Here is a 9,590-nt window from a genome sequence, read left to right as displayed (position 1 = left end):
GGACACACCCTGGGGTTTGATCAACCCCGGCGGGGCCTTCCTTGGGAGAGGGTGTCTGGTGGTAATGGCCGAAACATCCAATGACCCTGAGGTACACTACTGATGATGTGTCACCTAATATATAGATTTAGAAAAACAAAAAATAGCTAAAAATAGTCCAAATTGTTTTTTACAAACAAAACAATACAAAGACATTGAGTCAAAACAACTCCTTAATAAACTTTAATACAGGACAAAAAAGAAAACCAAAGCCTATCAAATAAATAAAAAATCACTTTCATCTAAAGACCAAACCTAACTTACATTAAAAAAACAATACAAAAGCAAATACACTAAAACTACGGTTTAAAACCAATTCGGTAAAGGGGATATGTGAAGAAAGGAGAGTATTGATGACGTGCGTGGGCCAGTGCATTGCCTTTGGCTCCCTATTCCAAACCGCCCAGTCGTTGGATGAAGCGGGGGGAGTCATCGAGATAACTTCAAAAACCTAACCCCTTCCCAAGGTCCTAGAAGCTCGGGGATGGTACCAATCGATCCGCAGTACCCCGTTTGGTAGAGACATACGCCCTTTCCAAGTCTCTACGACCTTCACAACAAAAGTTATTCAAGAATATCTCCTCAGCAGGCTATGCTAATGAGGCTGCCTAATTACAATCCCGTTTCTCTCAAATATCTCGGCATAGAAGACACCAAAACTCAAAATTAGAGGATATTCACCATCCCAACAGAGAATTCTCCTCAGAAATATCATTTGATCACATCAAATTCAAAACCCTAAATTCAGGAAAAACCATGACCAAGGTGAACTCACACACAAGACAAGTGCCCCACAGATCAAACAGCTCATTAGACAAATCTTGGAGAAATCCAAAATCAGTCGCTTGGAAGAATGACAGTGAAGCATCTCCTTGGGCCGTGCGGTGTATGGGGCACAGGAGCTCTTCTGGGGGCCCAATCATGGGGGGCCAAGGAGCCAGTGGTCTGGACACACATCAGGCCCCTCTTCATTCAGCCTGAAAGGTAAGAATGCAGGTAAGATCCACAGAAATTCCACCAGAAATCAGAAATTCCGAACTAGCCCCGCCCACTTTTGGGGATTTGGGCGTTCGACCCCTTCCGAAGGTCGTAGAAGCTCGAAAATGGTACCAATCGATGCGCAATACCCCACTTGCCAGAAACAAATGCCCTCTCCCACTCTCTACGACCTTCACAAAAAAAGTTATTCAAGAATATCTCCTCGGGTTTTCGGCCATTTGCTACTTCGACCCCTTCCGAAGGTCGGAGGAGCTCGGGGATGGTACCAATCGATCCGCCGTACCCATATTAGTGTGTAGTGACGCACTTTCCAAGTCTCTACGACATTCACAAAAAAAGTTATTCAAGAATATCTCCTCAGCACGCAATGCATGCTGGGAGTGCTTAATTACAAATCCCTTTTTTCTTAAATATCTCTGCATATAAGCCGCATATAACAAAATCCTATCAAAAACAAACTTGTATCAAAAGCCATTACAGGCAAAGGGGATAGGTGAAAATACTGGAGAGTAATGGTGACGTGCGTGGGCCAGTGCCTTGCCTTTGGCTCCCTAGTCCAAACTGCCCAGTCGTTGGACAGGCGGGGGTAGTCATCGTTATATCTCTTCTAATCCTAACCCCCCTAAGCCTAACGTATTGTATGTGATAAAGAGTAGAATTTATTGTAAACTGCATATCGGACAGGCCCAGAACAAATTACTGCAATGTCTGAAACCGCATGTAAACTACATTGAATAAAAACTTATTATATAATATTAATATCAACCCCTGCTTCAATTTGCACAGAGTATAACTTTAAAAAAAACTGAGTGAGTAAGTTGAGAGAGAGACAGTAATGAAGACTTTTATTGCTGTAAAACACACAACAATAATACAAAGTCATAGTTATTGGTTAAGTGTAACTCTGGCTTGTTTTCCAAAAGTGAGAAAATGTTGCATTAAAGAAAATTACAAACATCTAAATATCATTAAAAAATCACTCTGTAGAATAATACATCAAATACTTAAAACTCTTTATTCTCTTACAGACAAAGATTTCTTGTATGTGATTTTGTATTCGTGGGCTAGGTTTGGGGTTAGTATTTAGTGCATTTGTGTGTAAAATTTCATCTTTATACTTAAAAAACATCAACTGACCAAAGTTTACCCCTAAATTCATTTTGAAACGACATCAATAATCTAAGTTAACAGTCAACAAGCTGTAGGCCAGATGTGATGAGTTGAGTCTAAATTCTCACAAAGACGACAAAAAGAAAAGTAAACTTGAGTCCTCTAACACTAATTTATCTAACTAAACTAAGCCAAACATAATCCAACACATTGATTTATGACATGTCATTTAAACAGCATTTAGTTGAAGAACCACAGTCCGCAGTGACAGGAAAAATAATCTGTAATTACTCAAACTAAAACCATTGTTTCTGACTCGTTTCTTCAGGAAATAAAAGTAGTTGTGAGGATTAGACTTAATTCATTTTCAGTTTTTCGAGAGAGACTCATCAACCTCTGAACCTCTCTTCAGTATAAGATTAATTTACTCATTAATCTCGATGTATGATGTGACAGGGTGTTATATTATAGTGAACTAAAGTGATTTTCATTGTCACACATACTTATTTTTACTGTATAATGTGGTAAAGTGTCACGTTATAAAGGACTTGGTGACCATTGTTCCAGGCATACAGTGCTCTGTCTCGGGGGTTGTAGTCAAGCATGGAAAGGTGACTGTACTTATTAGTCAGGGGAATGTCGATGTACTCGTACGTTGATGAGTTAGTGGAATATGCATAGTACACTTTGGTTCCACCAGAATAACCATTAGTAACATACAGGGTTCCACATATCATGAAAGCCTCACCAGCACTGCGTTTCGGGTGGTTAGTGGTCCAGCTGCGGATAATTTGCAGAGTATTTGGGTTTAACTGACTGAGAACAATGTTTCCAGCATTCTGATTGGTGGCATAGACGGCCCACAGCCCGCCCTCATCTACCATGAGGTCAATATCCGAATGCCCCCCCCAAGAATAATGGTACATGTTGTTGTAGCCGGCAAAGTCGAGCTGTCGAGAGCGGCTGATTAGTGACGTCCTGAAGTCAAACTTGATTATGGTGTGACTCTGGAACTTGTTGAAGTAAATGGATCCGTTAAAAACCACCTGACCGGTCCCAGACCAGGGATGAGGCAGACGGTGAGAGGTGAAGTTATCGGTCGTCATGAAGTCATACATCGACTGATACTCCCTAACAAAGCGGTTGTTATGGTAACCATCCATATACCACACCTGCAGGGGATGAAATCAAATAAATAATTTAAAAATGAAAAACCCTAGTTTAATATTCAAATATTTATTGAACTGTCAACAGAATTCATTGTTCATTCAATTTCTGAAAGCATATATGATATGATCTTAATGTGTTTTTTTATTGACCCTGTGGGTTTTAATATTGTGTTATATCGAAAAACAGATGTTTATTCATAATACAAATTTCAGTCTGTCTTTTATTAATTTCTACTCCTGAGAAATAAAACATGTCCTTGACTGTCATTGTGTTGTTATCATTGCTGTGTTGTGATTGTTGTTGTTAGGTTTTTGTTGTGTTGTTGTCATCAACTTTGTAGTGATGTCGTTGCTGTTACTCACTCTGTTGTCTCCAGTAGGAGCCAGTGGGTCAGTCATCCATGATCCAAACCTGGAGCCTGATGTCTTGATGGTAATTGGCTCAGAGACTCCTGTTAGTTTCCCACAAGCTGAAAAAAAACAGATTCTGGTGATGAATCATTCATGGGTTTTGAACCCTGACATTTGGACTGCGAGTCTGATGCTCTCTGGCCTGAGCTAAGAAGACTCCCTATGCTAAACAGGTGAAAGTGGGTCTGAAGAGAGGTAGGGAGGGATCACTAATCCTGCTTAGAGCTCTTTAATGGGGATAGGTTGAGTGATACAGGACATCTTAACACCAGAGGAGTGCAGGTGAGAAAATATCCTATCAAATCTAGATCTGTCTGCAATGGTCTTAGCAATGCCTTTTGGTCTTGAGCCTTCGACTGTTAGTTTGAGAGGTTGCTGCTATGGTACCTGAGCTAACCCCCCGAACAATGTTAACTGGTTAGGATTTTGGTTTTAGGGTTTATGGTGGGAACATCTTAATTGTGCAGAGTAGTCCAGTCAACAAAAGCACTATTATATCTTTCTACATTGGTATAATCTATAATGGCTGTCCGTAATGGACTTTGCAAAGGCTTAACCAGGATCAGAACTCGGGACCCTCGGGTTGAGGCCCGATGCTTTGAAAAAATGGTTAGATATGTTCAATCGAACAGGGAGAGACTCCTCAATTTTACTCAATTCTTTGTTGACCTGTGAAAATATGATTCATAATATAATTCCAAGTTAATAAATAACAAATGTTATATCTAATTATGTAGGTGTAAAAGCTGTCTCCAAGTGCAAAAACAGGTCAACTGGACTTGGATGAAATCTTCTACGGTTGTGTCGTACCTTTATCACATTGTCTGACAGTAAATTAATTTATCTCTACTATTACTGTAGTATTTTTATGATTCAGGAAGAGAAACAAATATATAACAAATAGTCTTGAAAGTCTAATTTCAGAAAACTGGAATATTAAGTGACTTAATGTAAATGGTCAACAGATGTTTACTATATTAATCTGTTGTGTTTTTTTTCAGAGTCAGACACAGAAACATTCTTTGATCAATGACTGATCTAAATCAATAAACTCATTCAGACAGAGTCCTGACACATATAGAGCAGACTTAGACTTTTGTTCTCATTTCATTTGTATTCGTGCATGTTGTCTGAAAGTTTCCTGACACCACGGAGCAGTACGATGGGATAACATGGGGGGGGGCAGTGTAGCCAATAGTTCAAGAGAGATGATATCAAGACACAAGAAAGAAACAAGAGCATTAACATGATGTTACATCACCTGAGTTAAAAGGAACATTATCACAACCTCGCCCAGAATCAACATGTTAGTTGTTGATCACACACTCTGTACTCTCTGCTGCTCTCTAGTGGATGTATTGTTTAACATCCGTGCCAACATGAAGGATATATGGAAGTTTGTGGAAAGTTACATCGTTTGAAATGGACCTATCTCTTTTCAGACATAAATAAAGACTACAATTTAAAAAATGTTACATCATTAAAGTGACAAGTGTAAAACCTGAAGGACCTGATTGATGATCACTTTTATAAATAACTTATTGATCAGTTGCCTTACCCAGTCTCTGCATGCAGGCTCTGAGCCGGTCCTCCAGGTTCATGACTCTGCTCTGCAGCTCCTGATAGTCGAGTCCGCTCAGTGTCTCCTGAAGAGACTCCAACTGCTTCGTCACATTTGCTGCCTCATCCTTAAACTGAGCGACCAGCAGAACATCAGCTTTATACGACTCCAGCACCTGAATCAGAGGACGGAGCTCCTCCATCTTTGACCTGATGGACTGAGAAGGGGAGACATAGAGGGGTTGGGTTTAGGATAGCCCTTAGCCACAGGGTAGCCCCAACTCCTTTTTTTCAAAGCTCCTTTATTCGCTCTTTTAGAAATTTATTTACAAAATTTGTCACAAGAAATAAATAAATACAAACAAACAAAAATCTTAGTTTAACTCAGAATCTCCAAAACTCAGCTTATCAACACACAACACACAACACACAGAAGTTATTTTACATCATTAGTGAAAACTGAAATCTATTTTCAACCTGGCCTTTACCATCCCACCATGCAGAACAGGCCTAGCACAAAAGGTCCCAGTGTGAGCTCTGCTCTGAGACAGGTCCCTTAAACTATGGGTCCCTGTAGCAGCCAAAACAGGGAGCTACAATTCATTGGCCTCTGCTTGAGGAACAATCCCCACACAGTCAACAATCTAGGGAGATCACACAGCTTGTAGCCTTTCAGGTGCATAGGGAAAAGGGGCTTTGTCACACCCAACCTCCCACCTGGCTCAAGATGGCCTGTGCTGTTGGCCTCTAAACGAGGTCCACAGGTCCAGTTTGGAGCCTCTGATTGAAGTTGAGCCACAAAGCTGCAGCTCAGCTGATAATGTGAACAAGCCCCTATCCAACTTTGTCTTTTGGCAGGCACATAACATTCTGTGAAAACAGGTGCAGCCCATTGCAGAAAAAGTCCACCAATACCATCTGAATCTTGGCCAGCAAACCAGTCGGGCGGTCAACACAAGTCAGTTCATGCCACAACATGAGTAGAAAACAAACAAGTTTTCTACTCAGCTCTACGCTGGTCATAGAGTTCTCACTTTTCTGCTAGTTGACCTTGGAGGACAGTGAGACAGTGCTATTGAGGATATTTATATCCTCAATAGCACTGTCAGCTTTAATGTCACGGAGATGGGTTTGCAGGGAACCCGTCTTTTCCTTGTCCCATTAATTTAAGTGTTGTTCCTGTTATTTCAAAGTCAGTGGACATCACTCTTGTGAGGCCGTTTCAAACAAATCGGCATGTTCGGTGTGCTACCAGCTAAACGTCCGAAAGCAGCTGCGCAATGTCGGCTTTTGTAAGATCCAATCGTCTTTATCTGTCGTCATTGTAGTGACTGTGAAACTATAGTGTTCCCAGATGATGAGGGAGGGTCTTCACACTCCTGTTTGTCTGCGGTCGCTATGACCATGAACTACAGCACATCGGGTCCTTTGCTAAAGTCAGAACATAGCAGAGCTCCAGGCCACCATTTCTTTATTTCCGTAAGGTCCTTCATTTCTTGGGGAGGAGAGTAAGGACGGCTGTCCTGCAGCTGAAAGGTAACTGAACTGCGTTGCAGGATGCAATGATTGTTTTTCTTTTGAGAGGGTCGGGGGTGGAGTTTGATGCAGATACCGAGACTCTCTGCTGGAGACCTGACCCACCAGAGAAAAGACAAACTCAGCTACTGTGATTAATTAGGTGAAAACACATAAACAACACTTTCCACCACCAAACTCACTCCCAGCATGCACTCATACAGAGAGAGAGACGGGTTGTGGCCGCGTGGATTAATTACTGAGATTATGAAAATAACTTTATCAACCAAGTTATTGATCGTATATGATCATTACATGTAATTTAACATTTGACAGTTTCTATGGAGACGGGCTGTGCTGATGATGTCATTAGGCGGCCGGAACCTTGAACTGTCGGGCGGTGTCGACCTCGTGTCCGTCCTCCACTTCCTTGAATTTGTTTTCCAGACCTTTCAGCTCAATTTCCATTTTCTCCACAAACTGAACGTCTCTGTGAGTTCGCTGCTGCAGCAGCTCGATGGACTGACTCATGTTGTTAACCTGAAACAAATAAGATCAGGTCATCAAATCCACCCACTGTGCCACTGACTAGTAACTATTGTCTACTATCTGCCCACTGCTAAATACTGACTTTGTCTATTTTCTTCTACTGACTACTTTCTATTGATGACTACGTACAAACTACTACTCAATACAAACTACCAACTATTAAACAAGTACTATTAACAATTAACTTACTATTAACTATAAACTACTAACTAGTATATACTAATTACTCTCCACTAACTACTAACTACTGTGTACTAACTACTTACCCTAATACTATTAACTACTAACTACTGAGTAGTGTCATCAAGCTATCCTCAACTAACTAATCTAAACTAACTACCAACTGCCATCGACTTACTACTAGCAACTAACTAGTGTCTAATAATACTGTCTAAACCTAAGCCTACGTCTACTAGCCACCAACTATATAATAGTACCTAATCATCTTTACACTACTAACCACTGTCAACTAACTACCAACTATCAACTACCTGCTAGCGGCTATTAACTAACCAATATCTACTATCAACTAACTACCAATTACTAAATTCTTTCCAGTAACAACTAACTTCAAACATTAACAACTAGCTACCGTCTCAAAACTACTAACTACTTTCTAATAACTACTACTACTCACAACTAAAGATTGTCTACCACCTGCAAACTACTATCTACAATATAAACAACAATATAAAATATGTACTTATATGCACTTATCAGTCCTACTATGAGTACTATCTAGTACTGGAAACACTCATACTACAAGTACTATAAGAGGTAACAGAAGTTTAAGTAATATTAGTCCTATCTATAATATCAGAAGTATTAGCGGTATCAGTAGTATAAGCAGTATAAGTAGCAGAACCTTTTCGAGCAGATGTTGAAGCTGTTTGCTTCGAGCGTCTCTGGAACAAACGGTCGGCTGCGGGGCGACCACCGTACACACACATCGGCCGTCCGAGTCCTGAGCCGAGCTGTACACCTGCCAGCCGTCCTCGGGGGCTGAGGGCCCCACCTGTCAGAAGACACACCTGAGACTACTTCCTGTTGTCTGATCCCTTCTCCCTTTTGTCCTACTCAAATAGGGGAAGGTTTCATTGGTCCGAACTGTCGCTGCCAAGGATGTTATTAATTCGGGCAGTGGGTTAAATGTTGGCACACATAAAAAATTAAAATAAACGTTTCTCAGCCAAGAACGACTCGGCTCCATTCAGGTTAGTTAGATTAAGTTAGTTAGACAGCACTATTCTGATTAACGGACACATGGTGAACAAGCGGTAGGTGTTACCTGTTAGCTGCTAATGTTGAAGAAGATGCTGGACGTCTAAATGCTAATTGCTCTTTTCCCAGATATATAAATGTTAGCTTAGCCGGTCAGCTTGACCTAACTTGTGTTGATCAAACTTGGCTGTGGTCAAAACAAACAAGGATGCACACACAAGCATTAGTACCAGCAGCAATATTGTTTATCAAAGCGTATCAGAGCTGTAGCCCGTTCTGGAATAAACAGATCCTTCCGCTGCATTCTGCCTCTGAGTATTCTTCATGATTTACTGTTAGCTGTTAGCTGTTAGCTTAGTTAATCAGTAATGTATCATAAAGTTATTCATGCTTAGCAGTAACTTCCTGCTGCTAACATGTTAAATGTTTATCTTCTAGATTAACTGTTCGTGACTAAATGTGAGAAAAACTAATATTTATTTGGGAATCAACATTTGTGTTTATTATTGTTATGATTATTATGATTGGAATTGAATAAAGTAAAGAGAATAGAATAAAATAAAATAAATAGAAAAAACAGAGCATATACAATAGAATACAATGAATAGATTACAATAAAATAAATAAAATAGAATTGTAGAAATAGAAAAGGATTGATTAAAATAATCACAGAATGGTAACAATACAATAGAATAGATTAGAAACAGAATAGAACAGAACGTTACCATGGTGAAGTGTGATGTGATGAGCAGCAGCAACAGTAAAACACTGAGCAGATTTTCTTCAGAATCCATCGTTTCCTAAAACAATAAATTGTTAATTAATCTGCTGATTTACCAGTTTACTAACCTGGTTACTAACCTGGTAACTAACCTGGTTACTAACCTGGTTATCTGGTAATGGTTTACGTATCTCTCTCTTCTCCTTCTCCCTCGTTCTTCTGATACGACGACAAAAATCACCCAAGTGGAAACAAGATCCTCCAGCTCCCTGTGTGTGTGTGTGTGAGTGTGTGTG

The 9,590-nt window shown here is 40.2% G+C and overlaps 1 protein-coding gene across 2 annotated transcripts; it reads right to left on the bottom strand.

The window, feature by feature from the left end:
* Positions 1 to 1,856: 1,856 nt before the first annotated feature.
* On the bottom strand, positions 1,857 to 9,590 carry LOC128439003 (noelin). 2 transcript variants are annotated; one of them, XM_053421805.1, is made up of 7 exons: positions 9,459 to 9,590; positions 9,299 to 9,373; positions 8,218 to 8,367; positions 7,188 to 7,343; positions 5,287 to 5,506; positions 3,681 to 3,787; positions 1,857 to 3,320 (listed from the first exon to the last, which is right to left on the bottom strand). In XM_053421805.1, the coding sequence occupies exons 2-7, from the start codon at positions 9,365 to 9,367 to the stop codon at positions 2,658 to 2,660; spliced, it is 1,365 nt and encodes a 454-aa protein (XP_053277780.1). In that variant the 5' UTR covers positions 9,368 to 9,373; positions 9,459 to 9,590; the 3' UTR covers positions 1,857 to 2,657. The 2 variants fall into 2 exon arrangements, with proteins under 2 accessions (XP_053277780.1, XP_053277781.1); XM_053421806.1 differs by lacking the exon at positions 8,218 to 8,367.

This window comes from Pleuronectes platessa, chromosome 4, assembly GCF_947347685.1.
Source record: "Pleuronectes platessa chromosome 4, fPlePla1.1, whole genome shotgun sequence".
Classification (NCBI taxonomy): domain Eukaryota; kingdom Metazoa; phylum Chordata; class Actinopteri; order Pleuronectiformes; family Pleuronectidae; genus Pleuronectes; species Pleuronectes platessa.
Note: the sequence above shows the minus strand (reverse complement) of the source record. Positions and strands in the feature narration are given on the sequence as shown.

Coding starts and splice junctions, on each gene's coding strand:
- LOC128439003 (XM_053421805.1), bottom strand. CDS start 9,367: ATGGATTCTGAAGAAAATCTGCTCAGTGTTTTACTGTTGCTGCTGCTC. Junction 8,368..9,298: donor TCACATCACACTTCACCATG/GTAACGTTCTGT, acceptor GTCTTCTGACAG/GTGGGGCCCTCAGCCCCCGA. Junction 5,507..7,187: donor ACACCGCCCGACAGTTCAAG/GTTCCGGCCGCC, acceptor TCCCCTTCTCAG/TCCATCAGGTCAAAGATGGA.